The sequence below is a fragment of the Giraffa tippelskirchi genome, chromosome 13, assembly GCF_054371585.1.
Source record: "Giraffa tippelskirchi isolate mGirTip1 chromosome 13, T2T-mGirTip1v1.2.pri, whole genome shotgun sequence".
Taxonomy (NCBI): domain Eukaryota; kingdom Metazoa; phylum Chordata; class Mammalia; order Artiodactyla; family Giraffidae; genus Giraffa; species Giraffa tippelskirchi.
Genome location: NC_137287.1, coordinates 34738121 through 34755152, shown reverse-complemented (window position 1 = coordinate 34755152; position 17032 = coordinate 34738121). Strand labels below are relative to the sequence as shown.

Genomic DNA, 17032 nt, shown 5'->3' with positions numbered 1-17032 from the left:
CCTATTCTCAACATATGCCCAGGCTTCATCTGAATGCAGACTACCCCTTTGCCCACTGGGATTTCATGGTGACTCAAGTGTTCCCTTTCTGCTTGCGCTCACGGAAAACGCAGGAGCCATCAGACTCTTGGGACCAAAGCGGTGTGCTAGGCAGAGCAGCGGATGCTGTGAGGAAGGTGAAAAGAAGTGAAAGTGAAAATCCCTCAGTCGTGTCTGACTCTTTGCAACCCCATGGACTATACAGTCCATGGAATTCCCCAGACCTGAATGCTGGAGTGGGTAGCCTTTCCCTTCCCCAGGGAACCTTCCCAACCCAGGGATCGAATCCAGGTCTCCTGCATTGCAGGCAGATTCTATACCAGCTGAGCCACAATGGTACTGCCAAAGACTTGGATATTGACATCAGGACCTAGGAAGTGAACGAATCTAATAATGCCGCCTGGCTTCTGGTCCCCCAGGAACATTCAGCTTCTTTCTCACTTCCCCAGACTGTGAAAGTAAACATGGAGAGAAATTCATTCCCGAACACAGAGAGATCGCAGGTTTAGCCCCAGAGCTTTCCTTACAGAGACTGTTTGGGACAAGCCAGTATCCAGAAGTGTTACTTAGAGGAACACATTTTGGGACTTCCCAGGTAGTCCAGTGGTTAAGACTCTGCATTTCCACTGCAGGGGCTATGGGTTTCATTCCTGGTCAGGAAGCTGAAGTTTAAAATACCACTTGGTATATAATAAAGAAGAACGGGTTTTATCTAAGGGAGGGGGGTGCAAAAGCCAGTCTCCTGGATATAGGAACGACCACTTCCCCACAAAACAATAATGTATGATTCCTTGGGCAGCCTGGTAGGTTTTGTATTAACTGACTTAATGTTAACTGAATTGTATTAACTGAATAGGAGAATGCTGATTGAATTGAGGAAAGAAAATGCCAGTATTTTCTTTGTCAGAGCCTAAATGGTGTTGTGATATGCTGGATGAGTAGAAAAAAAGAAAAAAAAAATCAGTTCATTACACTCTGTAGTTCTGCTACTTTAGGGGCCTTGTCTTTCTGTTCTAATTTCAGATATTTAAAGTAATTTTTATATGTCAGTAGCCTGACCTCCAGGCTGGGGGGAAATAAGTTAACTCTTTTTCCGCTCTGGTATGAAAAACCGTCACTTTTTCTACATGTACAAAGCCAGGTACGTTAAGAGAAAAATGTGCCTGATCCCTTTCACTTATGACAGATGTATTCTGGGTAAAATTGTAGAAGATGACATGGAAAGTTGGCCAACTTTCTTTTAATTCTGAGTCCAAAGCACTACTGCCTTTAAAGTTTTCTTTTCTAAATTCATATTTCATGTATATTTTGTTTTGTGACTTTTGCCAGTTGGAGGAAACTGTTTAATTTTTTTTCTAGAGTTGTTTGAGGACATTAGAAGAATATCATTTGTTATTCTGAAAGTACAATGGTGATGCTATTTTTAAGATTTCTTCCGTCATTCCTGTGATGAGCCCGTCTCTGGGGCTTTAGGAATAAGATCATTTAAGTTTGCCACATCCAGAGACTGATTTTGTGAAGCTGTGAAGCTGCGTCTTTTTTTTTTTTTTTTTCATGAAGAAACATTAAAAATAGCCTCTTTCAGTGGGTTTGCTGAAAGAACCAGTCTTGCAGGTGTCGGAGCTGACTGGTACCACTGGAGTGTCCTGGAGACAGTCCGGTTGGGGACTGCTGAATGAAGGTAGCAGCGCACACAGAATATCGCTCGTAATTGAAAGTGCAAGTGTTAAGTCGCTCAATCATCTCCAATGCTTCGTGACCCCCTGGACTGTAGCCCACCAGATTCCTCTGTCCGTGGAATTCTCCAAGCAAGAATACTGGAGTGGGTTGCCATTCCCTTGTCCAAGACTTGATGTTATCCTTAATGAGAAAAGTCTTAATGTAAAGGGGCATTTCCATTTCAATGATCGAGAAGCCTACACCATCGGAATGACCTCATTTTCATCATTTGATGGTGGAGAAGCAGCCAGGAAATGGGAGAGCCCTTACGAGCTAGGAGCTCACCTTTGGGCCATCGTCTTTGGGGACCTTCCCCAGGACAGTCACTCAATGCAGAGTGAGGATGGCTATGTTTTGAGGGTGGTTGATGTGTGTGTGTGTGTGTGTGTGTGTGTGTGTGTGTGTGTGTGTGTGTGCATGTATGCATGTACACCTGTCCATACACAGGCAATATCTATATTATCCTGAGAATATATAATGTACAAGTAAACAAGGAGATCACATTTTAAAAGGATCTGCCAGACTTTGAAAGTGCAATGAGCTGGCAATTTGGGGGTGAGTGATTCTATCATTCAAGTTTCCTTTTAGGAGATTTTAAAACATTGTGTTTACCTCTGAAACATTTTATCTGGGGAGATAGACAGAGATGGCTGTGTTTTCATAGACCTAGGAAATGTGCGTTCTGCTCTTTGATTCAGTGATATCTATAGTAGTGGCTTGGGCTTCCCTGGTGGCTCAGTGGTAAAGAATCCTCCTGCCAGTGCAGGAGTCGAGGGTTTGATCCCTGGGTCAGAAAGATCGCCTGGAGAAGGGAATGGCAACCCATTCCCAGTATCCTTGCCTGGGAAACCCCAAGGACAGTGAAGCCTGGCAGGCTGCAGTCCATGGGGTTGCAAAAGTGTCAGACAGGACTTGGCTATTAAGACAAGAAACATAGTCTTGGTTTCAGTCCAGTACCAGACTAGTGAATCGGATGTGAGAGAGACAGAAGTGCTTCCTGTCCTCAGACTTCCCTGAGTATCTAAGAGACAGATCCTTAAGACAAACAAGTGTGATACAGTTTGCTATGTTCCCTGGCGAATGAGAGGCTGCTGAGACTCCAAGAAGGCAGACCAATCTTGTTGAAAGCCGGGAGGGCTTCTGGGAAGAAGGGGCATTTCAGCTTGAAGACAAAGATAAGTAAGACTTGCCCCAGGGGAGGGAAGGAAGAAAGATGGTTTTCTAGGAAGAAGGGGCTATGTGGAGAAAGGTGATTGGGAACAACTGTGCTGTAAAGCCCTTAGCCCCACAGGAAATTGAGTCTTCAGACCCTTAATCAACAGCTCCTCCTCTTCTAGGTGATAGGAGCTCTCTGTACCAGAAAGTGGAGGAATCGAGTTCTCATGTAAGATGAAGTCAGTGCAGCATCCATCCTGGGTGCTTCAAAGCCTTGATTTGCACTCTAAATGTTGTATGTGTGTTACTACAAAAATATAGCCCACAAGACTAAAAGAGAAAGATAACTGGCATACAGGAAGGCCAGATTGTATGTTTCACAAAAAGATGGAAAAATGAATAAGTCATGGCTGGTCCATGTTAGGGTTGCCATTATCTGCCTAGGGGTCACACCTTCCCGTCACAGGGCACAAACATCCCAGATGTCTTCTGCAGGACTGTGCCTTCTCTCAGCCACCTCCCCACCACCCGCCCGAGGTGAACCTTGGGAAGTGGCATTTCTCTTCCAACTGGCTCCTCCCCACCCAATGTAGCCTCTCCTGCATCCTTGACCTTTATGTGGGATCATTACAGTGTACTCAGTTCCTGTGTTCGCCAAGCCAAATCCAAAAGGTGCTTCTTTTTGAAACTGAGATAAAAAAAAATATTCCGAGTAATTTTAAGACTATTCTAAGTATTGCATTTTGCCTAAGACAGAATACTGACCATGAAGTGAAAGTGTTACTTGCTCAGTCATGTCTGACTCTGCGATCCCATGGACTGTAGCCTCTGTCCGTGGAATTCTCCAAGCAAGAATACTGGAGTGGGTAGTCATTCCCTTCTCCAGGGGACCTTCCCAACCCAGGGATCAAACCCAGGTCTCCCACATTGCAGGCAGATTCTTTACTGTCTGAGCCACCAAGGAAGCCCACTGACCAAGAGGCAGGGCAAAAGAAACAAGCTTTGTTGCCACCTACTTTCAAAGTTGTCAGCACCTGTGCCTGATGGAATGGGTGCTTGAAAATGGCCAGGTGGCAGTCTGTCTGGCCATAGTGTGGCTCCCCAGATAAGCACCTGGCTATCTTCTGATCCAGGGATATCACATCACTTCTTGGCTGGGTAGAGGTAGGATGGTCCCATGGGACAGGTAGGAACTGCCCTTTGGTGTTTCGGTGACTGATTCTGCAGCAAGGTCTTCATGAACCCAGCTTTGCCAAATTTCAGCTAGGCTTCTCAGGAGGTTGAAATGAGATGTATTGAACCACTCAAAAAAAAAAAGTTTAGCAAAAATAATAAGAGTAAGAATAAAAATAAAAGGGAATCAATATATTATTTTTACTTCAAAGCAAAGTGAAAATGAAATAGCATTCCTCTTTAGTTTATGAACTTGGGATTTAGAAGAGATTTCTATTTCTACTTTCATCTCTCCCTCATATACAGGATGCAGATTTTAGGCCAGTATGGTTTGCCCAGGATTTAGATTGGAATCATTATGACTCAATTTGTGGGGACTGTGCTATTCAAGTGGGTTGAGTGTTCAGTTCTTCCCAGCACTGCAGTGACAATGACTGTTAGTACCCATTAGCAACAATGATGCCACCAAATTCTCCATTGGTAAATCACCTTGGACTGTGGATTTCCTTTCTTAGGCAAATGAGACAATTGCCCCAGATAGAGTCACAGTCTGAGTTTCCCCAATTACTTATTAAATGTATGGCATGGCTCAGGATGCCAGAGCATTGGTCTTAGAGGTCAGGAGAACATTTCTGTGTGATTTTGGCTGATTCCTACATTTAAGATCCGAATCACCAAGTCAAATAGATATTAACCACAAAAAATCACTCCACTCCCTACCTAAACTGCACTATAGAAACTGACAATGTAATTCTGTATAGTCAAAGCTATGGTTTTTCCAGTAGTCATGTACAGATGTGAGAGTTGGACCATAAAGAAGGTTGAGCACCGAAGAATTGATACTTTCTAACTGTGGTGTTGGAGAAGACTCTTGAGAGTCCCTTGGACTGCAAAGAGATCAATCCAGTCAATCCTAAGGGAAATTAACCCTGAAGCTGAAGGTCCAATATTCTGGCCACTTGATGCAAAGAGCCGACTCACTGGAAAAGACCCTGATGCTGGGAAAAACTGAAGGCCAAAGGAGAAGGGGGCGGCAGAGGATGAGATGTTTAGATAGCATTACCAGTTCAATGGACGTGAATTTGAGCAAACTCTGGGAGATAGTGTCAGATAGGGGAGCCTGGCATGCTGCAGCCCATGGAGTTGCAAAGAGACACTGCTTAGTGATAGAAGAAGCCATGGGATCCCAATTGCTGGGCCACATAGGTAACTTTTTTGGCAAACAGATTTCTGGGCTCCACTCTGGGATTCTGATCCAAGAGACATGTGTCAGGGCTTAGAAATCTGAATGTTTCCTATGCCCCCCAGTTCTTTCTGATGTATAACTGAATCTGAGACCCAGTGGCCAAATCAGAGGCATCAAATAGCACCAACCCTCCAGATTTTATGTTTTGCCCATTGAAGTGATATTATTTCAAAATGAGTCAGCATGTATGTTTGTGTACCAAATGTGGATAATCCCATCAGTGATGAGCAAGACTAAGTAGGGTCTTTCTAAGCTTATAATCTTAGATTTATCAAATAATTCAGATCTGTCCTTATCACAGATCCTCACTATGGGAAATAGGAAAGGTAATTCAGGCTAATCCCCCAGGTGAAGATTTTTTTTTTTTTCTCTATCAGATCACCATCTAATCTAACTTGACTACATCCATAGCTGTTATCCTCTAAGGAGGAGCCCATCATAATATTGGAAAGTTCTTTCTTGTTGGAACCCTGGCTAACAGCTCTCTGAAACCAAAACGGCTCTCTGAAACCCTCAGTTTCAGAGATTTCTGTTGTGACCTAATGAGGAATTGAGAGTTAACAGGAGTTGGTTATGAACAGCTGTGATTTGTAATTGTTTGTTTATTAATAAGACTGACTGTCTTACCACTCCAGCTAAGCTTAATACCAACATTTTCCTTTATGTAAAGATTACCTAACACAAAGAGCAATCTTGGCACATTGCATTATTTTACCCTGTTTATACTGTGAAGACCAGAACGAGCTGGGCAGATTTACACTGGAATTGTTTCAAACGGTTGGTGTATATTTCTGAACAAGATGTACAAATATTTTTAGGGGTTTTAAAAATAATGTGTCATATTTTCTGTACTCTTCTTAGGAACAGTGTCAGTGAAGAAAAAGGATGGATTTTTGACAGTGTGATGTGTAGGGGGGGTTGTAGTTTTTTTTGAGGCTGAAATATTAAAGCAAAACATACCAGTGGTGCAGAAAAGAGTGCATTTGTTATTGATCAGTAAAAGAAATACCTAGAGTGTTACTGTAAATACTACGCTATTAAAGGAGGTTTTGGATTTTCTACCTGTTAATTTGATAAATGGATATCAGCATAATGTCTTATAACTTTACCGTATGTATACACATTTCTGTTTGGGGTTAGTAAAGCAGTCTGGAAAGCTGACAGTTTCAGAAGCACTTATGCCATTTGAGGGGTGAGGGAGGGCATGTGTTAATATAAAAATGTTACTTGACCTGTTTGCGTTAGCAATCAGTGGGTGTTAATTTCTATTCATTTCATGGGATTATTTTGTTGATTTAGAGCCAAGAGTTTCAGATTTATAAAAAAAAAGGTCTTTCCTTTTTTTTTTTTAGGCTTCTGATTTTTATTTTTTGAGACATAAAGGCTGTAGAATTGACAAATTTGAATAACCCTAAAACTGCATGGAGAAGAGATGGTCTTAAAACCACACGGCATGACTCTGTAGGCAATGTTAGAAGATTCTGGCATTCATTGTTGAATTTTGTGCACACGTTTTCTTTTCTTTTCTTCTTAATTTGCATGTCAAGAAAGTGGTTCCCTTTTTTTTCTCCCTCGTTATTTCATTTTCTTCTCTGTGAAGACACTGTACATTTATTTTGATCTCATTTTCTTTCCGTTAGATTTCTTTTCTTCTGTAGTGACATTTAGAAAGGTATTTTGGGTATCATTCTTTGAATTCTTCAAGGGTGACAGCTAACGGGTGACAGAAAACAAAAATCTTGTTCACATTTGTCGCTTACTTATTGCACATTTTAGTACTCTTATAATTTCTCTAATTTGCATGTTACAGAACGGAAGCCAGGACAAGAAATAGAAATTAAAGCGAGAGAACGTTCCGCAGTGGTCGTTGACTGAAAATAATAATCTGCATGTTGTTTTCCCTTCTCCCTCCTGCATGTAGGGATTTGGTTTCGTAACTTTCGAAAATAGTGCCGATGCGGACAGGGCGAGGGAGAAATTACACGGCACCGTGGTAGAGGGCCGTAAAATCGAGGTGCATGTCCAAAATATTTTCCTTTTCATCTTTTTGATAAGTGTCTGCTTCACGCTCATTTGTTGTTTCAGATGCATCATTGTGTCTTGTATGTGACCCTATTCCCTTCTCATTGTTTATATATATATTTATATATAAAAAGGAAAACTGGCCTTACTTTTTTTTTTTTAATTTTCCTTTATTATATTACTCTTATTACTGCTGAAAGGTGGATGGCAAAAGTGAGACAAAAGAAAGGTTAATCTGAAAGGTGTTTTTTTTTTTTTATTCTTATTTTGTTTTTCATGTCTTATAACCAATGGGTGCAGTAGATTCCAAGCAGTGGAGAGAGTGTGGCAAAACAAAATATAGAGCAGTTTTCTGTTTTTGTGTTCTTTTTCTTTTCCTTTCTTTTTCTTTCCACTGCAGGGCTGATGAGGGATCCACAGTGGTGTGCAAATTAAACTAGATCGTGAAATGAATAGCGTTTAAGAGAACAGTTGTTGGGGAAAAAAAAAAATGAGAGGTCTTTGTCATGAAACCTTTCATTTTTTTTTTTCTTTTTAAGAAGCCAGTTTCAATCATTGTATTCTTTTGCTAACAACGTGAATAACCAAACAGGATTTCCTGTTCAATATCTGGCCCTTCTTCTTGGAAAAAAAAAAAATGCTGAAATTCCTATACTCAGAATCTACTCTTTCTACCACTGGCTCTCCCTCAAAATGACCATAGGGTCGTATTTGTTAAAACTTAAAAAAAAAAAAAAATACCAGTTAAAAATGCTTTAGTCTTTGGAGTAAGATGTTGCATATTTTGCCTTTCATTTCCCCCCACCCTCGACGATAATCCTTAGGCCCCTCACCAAACTCTCAGTAACCATGGTAACTGTATACAAACCCATGCTGGCGATGGTGGTGAATGGTAAGTGGTGAAATCCATCTGCCGTTTCACGTATTTAGTGCTGATATATCTCTATACATATATATACCACGTGAATTTTTTTGACTTGTTGTATTAAGTTTTCTTGATGCTCTATTTTTTTGGATATTGGTACGCCTGTAACTGAGTGTACGTTCTAAGCTAGCCTGGGAGGCACTGACTGGATTGAGATATGACCAGTGCACATCTTACTCAGATTGTTAACTCCATATTGTGTTAAACAATGCACCCTCTCTTTTATCCTTTCGTTAGCTGTGACTTTAAAGCTTGAATGACTTTGTTAATTCTTGCGATGTAAAAGGCTCTTGTTCCGAGTGTTGAATGCTAGATGTTGCTTCCCCGATGGTTCTTCCCCCTTAAAGTGTTGCATTCGGCTAAAACTTGTTTGTCCTTTTTTTGACATTTATGTTCCCTTGTACCTTGTCTCTCCCCTCTTCTCCTCCACTGCATGTTCCTTCATATGAATCTTATTTTATGTTTAAAAAAATATTTATTGTTTCTGTGTTACCATGGAGTACACGCATGCTTTTCAATCTTCAATTATGCAGTTCCTTTTAATTTGCTTTTACTGTCTCCTTATTAAACTTTTAAATGATATGACATTGCTTTATTGAAATGATTTGTTAAGTTAAAATGGTTATGAAGTAAATGTAATTATAAAAATGTATGATTTTGTTATGCACCTACTGCCTTTTATAAATTAAAATGCATTTTAGTTTTTGTTTTTTGTTTTTAATAAGTAATCACAGTCATAATGCATGCAACTAATTGAACTGTGGACTGGCCCTGGAATATGTGCTCATTTGAGTTTTCTATGTACATAGGTAAATAATGCCACAGCACGTGTAATGACAAATAAAAAGACTGTCAACCCTTATACAAATGGTAAGTAGAGTTTGGCCTCTTACAAGAAAATGTCTCTACCTCAGAATCTATTAAGTAATTTAACTGGGGAATCTGTGTCAACAAGCCACATATGCCTCAGCGTGGTTACTGTGTCTTTGCTGCTGACCTGATACAGTGAACCACTTGAATCAGTAAGATAAATTTCATGACAAAGGCAAATTTAGTTTTCAAGTGAAGAGTGAATGTTCTTTCAGTCTCTCTGGAATAACTCCCATGTGGGGTAAGATACATAGGAATTATTTGAGAATTACATGGGTAATTTAATTGATTGTAATTAGAATGAGTTGATGGAGGATGGATATTTTGTTTGTTTCTCCCTCAATCCTCACCTCCTCGGTGATCACTAATCATTCCCAGAAATGGGACTGCAGCATTTGGTTCTGGCTTTGAATCTTCTCTGGAGCTATTAGTCTTCTGAAGTACCTTGGAAGGTCCCTCATGATGAGTTCCACACTGAGAACAGAATGTATGAGTGTGTTACACACTTCTTTCTGGGTTACGAAGTGGCATTTGGGGCAAGGGAGGATGTTTACTGTGTATTGCAGACCGCTTCAGGACAATGCATTTCTGCCCTTGCTCAAGAGGAAAATGTCTCAAAACACTTCATAATAAGGACTTACATAATATGAAAAATTATTAAAATATTCACACACTTTGATTTTTCAATCCTTCTCAGAAGAAATGTCTCTTAAGATACATGGTAGGGGTGCGGGAGAAGATGTCCTGTGCTAATCACGTGTTTAATTGTACCAAAGTTAGAAAGAATATAATGTAGTACATTAAAGTTAGAGTTTCATGGGACACAATGCTCATTAAAATGAGTAGGATGAAGACTAAAAAGGGGCTCATAATGAGTGAAAAGTTTTAAAATAAAAGAAGTTATATATATAGTGTGATTTGAATTAAGGTAGGCATTACCCCCAAAATGTTTATGATTGAGTTGCATTGTGAGAATGGAAGGTATTTTTCCTCTGTTTTATGGATTTTAAAAAATAACAATTTCATTACAATCTTAAGGAAAAAATTATAGAATTTTTAATTTTAAACATTTTAATTACACATGAAACATGAAAATATAGACTTAGAAAACTGAAAAGAGAGAGGGGGAGAGAGAAAGGAAGGGAGGAAGGGAGGAAGACAAGGCTAAAATATATTTTGAATGACACCACTGCCATGTTGGTTTCCCACCTATCCCCTCAGAAGGTGCCACTATTACAGATTAGTAGCTTTACTTTTATTTTACACTTTCTTGTGTACATGTGTAATAAGTATATATTTATAATGCAGTGGCATGTATATGATTTTTATATGAATGGTGTCATGGTATGCACATCATTTCTGATTGGCTTTTGTAAATCAATATGGAATTCTTTCAATGTAAATGCATACAGACTACATTCATTCTTTCTAGTGGTTACATAATATTCCACACAAAGGGTTTATTCCCACCTTACATACTGATTGACATTTTTTTTCTGTTATAAACAATACTAGTATTATTTGGTAGTTTTGTTTTTGTTTTTCTTCTTTCTTATGCCAATGGCAATTAATTTGTTTGTTCTGATATTTTAAAGGTGCACCATTAAACAAAAACATCCCCTCAATGTGATAGACTCTAAGGTGAAAGACTGGAAGAATTATGTATTCTGCTAACCCATGTTTTCAGTTTTCAACAACCCAAGACAAATCCTGAAATGGTATAGAAAAATTCTGCAAGAGGCTTTGAATGCCCAGTGCTGAAATGAAGCAAGCCTCTGATTTAATGTGTGATGGAGTCTTTCTACTTGGGTAAAAATGATAGCTCCGCAACTTGCCAGAGTTAGTACACGATGGCACCAATCTGACTGTGGGGCACTTTCTTTAATTATGAAGGGGCAACTGTGTGTTTGCACCACACATGCCTTTGCATGGGTGTTCATGTGTGCTGCTGATATTAGAAAATAAGGCAAAGGAGGCCAAATATTCCTTAAGCCATATGTAGCCATATTTATTTTAAAGAGAGGATTACTGATCAATGTCATACCCGGTGGCTGAAAACTGGACCTGTGGTCCTTGGAGACACAGTTCAAGCCACAATGAATAGTCAACATTTCTGGAATACTGACTGTATGGCATTATGTTAAACATTTTAAATGCAGTGGGTCCACATAGTGTCTTATAAAGAAGACATAGTTATTCCTGTGGTAAAGATGTAAAATTTGAGGCTAGTGGAGATGAAGTAATTAGTAACATCTTTTCCTATTATTATGACATGACAAAATCCTATGGCCATGTTGGGTGTTACGAGTGCATCACTTTCAGCTGTCATTTTGCAGAACTGCACTTAGGCAACTGGCTACAAGAAAAAAAGATTATTCAATGTGCAGCCCCAAATTTCTGCCACGTTGGCAAGTGTTTGGTTTCTCAGTCATGTCGGACTCTTTGCACCCCCATGAACTGTAGCCCGCCAGGCTCCTCTGTCCAGAGAATTCTCTAAACAAGAATACTGGAGTAGATTGCCATCTCCTACCCCAGGGGATCTTCCCAACCCAGAGATCAAACTCACATCTCCTGTGTCTCCTGCATTGGCAGGTGGATTCTTTACCACTGTGCCACCTGGGAAGCCCATGTGTTGGCATAAGTATCTTTTATCCCATTACGGGGGACCCTGCACTCTTAATTTTGAGAAATAAATCACGTGAGTCTCTCACCTGTATACCTGAAAGGGTACACTCAGAGGGTTATCCTGTTACATAGACTGTGTATGGTACCTAACTGGGGAAGGACAGTCACAGCAGAATTGACTTAAAAAAAAAAAAAAGAGGAAAATCCTAACTATATAAAGACAGTTGGCTTCTGTAGAGGAGATCATGAAGAATTTTACTATTCAAGTAAAGGATTCTCAAAAAGTTACCAATCCTTAAGTCATGAGTGCCATCACTACAAATAAAATTTCCCATAAAATGCAATCCAGCATTCTGGAAAGATAGGGGCCATCTTAGATCCTTAACAAGCATGACTGTGTTAATAGAGAATATTATCACCACACAGAAAAGAAAGAAACAAGAAAGTGGTACCTGTGTGAGATGATGGATATATTCATTAGCTTGATTATGGCAAAAATTTTACAATGTGTATCTATAGAAAATCCAAAAATGGTACACTTTCAATATAAACACCAATTATACCTCAACAAAGTTGGGGGGAAAACAGAGAAGTGAAGATCAATGAAGTAACGTGGAAATAAGAAAATTAAGCGATTTGGGAGATTCATTCTTTAGCTACCTTATTCATTCTCACAAACCATCAAATTCAGGCTTCAGCAAAATTATGGATTACTCAAGTCATCGAATTTTGAGGTCATCTTCAAATGGAAAAGAGTCTAACTATCAGTGCCATCATCACATTCATGCATTCCTTTAGGATATCAGTCAATCATCCAACAAAGTGTTAAGCAGCTGCAAAATTTCCAATGATGAGTAAGATAGGATCCTAAACATGGTAAGACACATAGCTAGGACTCTCTGTTATAGAGGAGCACAGTTAATAATACTGTGGAGGACATAGATTCCATTTCCCAGGACCTTTGAGCTTGCTTGTAAAAGACTGTGGAATGACATAGAAGAGTCTGGAAAACCCTCCCAATCTGAAAGCTCTATCAAGAGGGAGTTGAGTGGGCTACTTCCATATTGCTGTTTTTTCCTGAGGACATCAAGCCTCAGAGAAGAATTAGGGTTTACTGTGCCCATTGGAGATCAAATATTTGCTCTGTAAAATAAGTGGAGAACCATAATCCCAGGAATTTCTTCAGTGTTGGAGAAGCATGAGTATTGGATATAGCTCTTTTATTTTCACAGCGTTTGTAGGAAGGGTGAAAACTGAACAAAAAGATCTGAAACTATATAGAGGTGGATTTTACATCACCTCTGTTTTTTAGGGATTATTGACCTGCAGGGGGTCTGTTGAAACGTTCCACATAAGAGCTTTCTCAACTGGGACCTGTAGATATAATGGGACCTACTATATAGAAATGATATGGACCTAACAGAAGCAGAAGATATTAAGAAGTGGTGGCAAGAATACACAGAAGAACTGTACAAAAAAGATCTTCATGACCCAGATAATCACGATGATGTGATCACTCACCTAGAGCCAGACATCTTGGAATGTGAAGTCAGGTGGGCCTTAGAAAGCATCACTACGAACAAAGCTAGTGGAGGTGATGGAATTCCTGTTGAGCTATTTCAAATCCTGAAAGATGATGCTGTGAAAGTGCTGCACTCAATATGCCAGCAAATCTGGAAAACTCAGCAGTGGCCACAGGACTGAAAAAGGTCAGTTTTCATTCCAATCCCAAAGAAAGGCAATGCCAAAGAATGCTCGAACTACCGCACAATTGCACTCATCTCACATGCTAGTAAAGTAATGCTCAAAATTCTCCAAGCAAGGCTTCAGCAATATGTGAACCGTGAACTTCCAGATGTTCAAGCTGGTTTTAGAAAAGGCAGAGGAACCAGAGATCAAATTGCTAATATCCACTGGATTATCGAAAAAGCAAGAGAGTTTCAGAAAAACATCTATTTCTGCTTTATTGACTGTGCCAAAGCCTTTGACTGTGTGGATCACAATAAACTGTGGAAAATTCTGAAAGAGATGGGAATACCAGACCATCTGACCTGTCTCTTGAGAAACCTGTATGCAGGTCAGGAAGCAACAGTTAGAACTGGACATGGAACAACAGACTGGTTCCAAATAGGAAAAGGAGTACATCAAGGCTGTATACTGTCACCCTGCTTATTTAACTTATATGCAGAGTACATCATGAGAAACGCTGGGCTGGAAGAAACACAAGCTGGAATCAAGATTGCCAGGAGAAATATCAATAATCTCAGATATGCAGATGACACCACCCTTATGGCAGAAAGTGAAGAAGAACTAAAGAGCCTCTTGATGAAAGTGAAAGAGGAGAGTGAAAAAGTTGGCTTAAAGCTCAACATCCAGAAAACTAAGATCATGGCATCTGGTCCCATCACTTCATGGGAAATAGATGGGGAAACAGTGGAAACAGTGTCAGACTTTATTTTTTTGGGCTCCAGAATCACTGCTGATGTTGATTGCAGCCATGAAATTAAAAGACACTTACTCCTTGGAAGGAAGGTTATGACCAACCTAGATAGCATATTTAAAAGCAGAGACATTACTTTGCCAACAAAAGTACGTCTAGTCAAGGCTATGGTTTTTCCAGTGGTCATGTATGGATGTGAGAGTTGGATGGTGAAGAAAGCTGAGCGCCAAAGAATTGATGCTTTTGAACTGTGGTGTTGGAGAAGACTCTTGAGAGTCCCTTGGACTGCAAGGAGATCCAACCAGTCCATCCTAAAGGAGATCAATCCTGGGTGTTCATTGGAAGGACTGATGTTGAAGCTGAAACTCCAATACTTTTGCTGCCTCATGCAAAGAGTTGACTCATTGGAAAATACCCTAATGCTGGGAAGGATTGGGGTCAGGAAGAGAAGGGGACGACAGACGACAAGATGGCTGGATGGCATCACCGACTCGATGGACATCGGTTTGGGTGGACTCCGGGAGTTGGTGATGGACAGGGAGGCCTGTCGTGCTGCGATTCATGGGGTTGCAAAGAATCAGACATGACTGAGCGACTGAACTGAACTGACTATGTAGAATGTTTGTGGTTATTATGGGAAATGAAGCTTCCTTGGTGGCTCAGTGTTTTAGAATCCACCCGTCTCCATAGGAGATGGAAAGAGATTTAGGTTCAATCCTTGGGGTGGAGAAGATCCCCTGAAGGAGGAAATGGCAACCCACTCCAGTGTTCTTGCCTGAAAAATTCGATGAACAGAGGAGACAGGTGGGCTACAGTCCATGGTAGTCACAAAGAGTCACTCACGAATGAGTGATGGAGCATGCACAAACACTCACGAGTGCACGTGCATGCGCACGCACACACACACAGACACACACACAGAAGATGAAATACTCAACACAGTGGCAGGCACAAAGTCCCCTAAAAATGTAATGACACGATAATCTCAATAATAAATAGCCATCTTGTTCCTTTTCTTGCTATGATAGTAAGCTGATCGATACACTAGTTTAAGGATCAAATATTTGGATGCCAACAGAGGCTGGCCAGGTAAAATAAACAAACAGAGAAGGTCTGAGAAACTTGCAGCCTTTTTGGACTCTTTCATTTTCATACTGAGCAAAGCAAAATATTTCTCTTCTAAAAGGAAAAAAAGAAGCACAGGGTAACCATAAAAGATTTCAGATTTTTGGCTGCCAAGCCAAGCATGTAACAGGGAGCAGACAAACTGGGGGCTTAAGTGGGGGTGGTCCCTGAGCACCCCAGCAAATTGGTCCGTAGGGAATTCCTAAAGCTGCCATTTCTGCTCATATTTGAAGAGAAACAGAAATCTTGTATCATAGATAAAATTTAAATGTTGACAATAAACATGTATTTCAAAAAAAGAAAAAGTTACTGAGTGAACCGGATGCAACGTGCAAATGACTTTTCATTTTGGGCATTGCCTTCTGCAGCATTTCAAATACCAGATTCCTGGCATCTGCAGTACATGCCTCAGGACAGTTTTGGAAACCCCTGTTGGTCATTTAAGGGTGCTTTCTTGAATGCGTTTTCCTTGAAATCCAACTTAGCAAAGCCCTGGAGAAGACATGTGTCGATTTGTTTGTGTGCACATTCAGACCTGTCTTTTAACACCCTGTACAGCCATAGTTAACACTGAGGACCTCAGCCAGTGTTTTCTACAGAAGGCTGGCAGATGACCTTTAAGAAGCTGAATTTAAGGAGGGGAACACTGATTTGGAGGCAGCCCCTTGAGGCTGGGCCGCAGAGGGGTCCCTCTAAACAGCTCTTATGTCTGATGTGGAGTGAGACCCCCATGTGTCTGGTGTCTGCTCCATTGCCTTCTTGCATGGGGGCTCTGGGAGGCTGAGAGCCGTGGGCTTTATCAGCAATTCTCCCTTTGCTGTAAGCCTCATTGTTCGGTTTAATGTCCTTGATCAAAATCTCTGAATTCGTGAGGCCTGGGGACGAACACAAACAGCCTTAGAAATTAAAACTGGGATCATTTTGTCCGTCTTCCTGACAGTGCAGGCTCCTGTCTCCAGCAGTGTGATCCCAAGGGTCCCTTCCAGGTACTAGAAGGAGTCGAAGGGACTAGGAGACCATTTGCATATGATTTGCATGCATTTACATAAGCCTGCAAAAGCCCTGTTAAGTCTGAGCAGAGGTGATTTTCAAGGGCTGGATTCTTGCAGCCTTTCCCTTGAAGATATTCACCCCTAATGGTGCCCCCACTTTTTTTGTAGATGTGTATAAGGAAGCAGGTCATCAATGGTTGGAAGGAGAGCATAGCCAAAAAGGAATGAGTCTATTAGAAAAAAACTCTTTATTCTTTCAGTTCCTTTAGAGCAAAACTAAGTAAATATTTATGGAGCCAAACACACAGTTTTATATGTTGGGAATTCACCTTGGACAGCAGTCAGTCCCACTCACTTTACCATCAATTTTAATGAGGGAGGATGGTTATAAAAACAATTAAGAACAAGTGAAGAAAGAAAAAAGATAAATCTAGGCAATGTTAACTGCTTTGCAGAAAACAAAGCTGGGAATTGCATCAGGGAACAGCCTTAAGAGTAGGGAAGGAAGAGACATTAGGCAGCCTGCCATGAGGAACACGTTGTTGTTGTTCAATTGCTCAGTCGAGTTTGACTCTTTGCAACCCACGGACTGCAGCACACCAGGCTTCCCTGTCCTTCAGTGTCTTCCAGAGTTTGCACAAACTCATGTCCATTGACTCGGTGATGCCGTCCAGCCATTTCATCCTCTGTCACTCCCTTCT

At 40.5% G+C, this 17032-nt stretch overlaps 1 protein-coding gene across 22 annotated transcripts in view; it reads left to right on the top strand.

Annotated features, from left to right (window-relative positions):
* RBFOX1 (RNA binding fox-1 homolog 1) overlaps window positions 1-17032 on the top strand; it is a 440478-nt gene that overhangs the window by 304287 nt on the left and 119159 nt on the right. For 21 of the 22 annotated variants that reach the window (XM_081554693.1, XM_081554685.1, XM_081554684.1 and 18 more), the window contains 2 exons: window positions 7254-7346; window positions 9089-9149. In XM_081554693.1, the coding sequence (XP_081410819.1) occupies window positions 7254-7346; window positions 9089-9149 (154 nt within the window). The remainder of the gene's footprint in view (window positions 1-7253; window positions 7347-9088; window positions 9150-17032) is intronic. The other variant, XM_081554695.1, reaches the window with a different exon arrangement.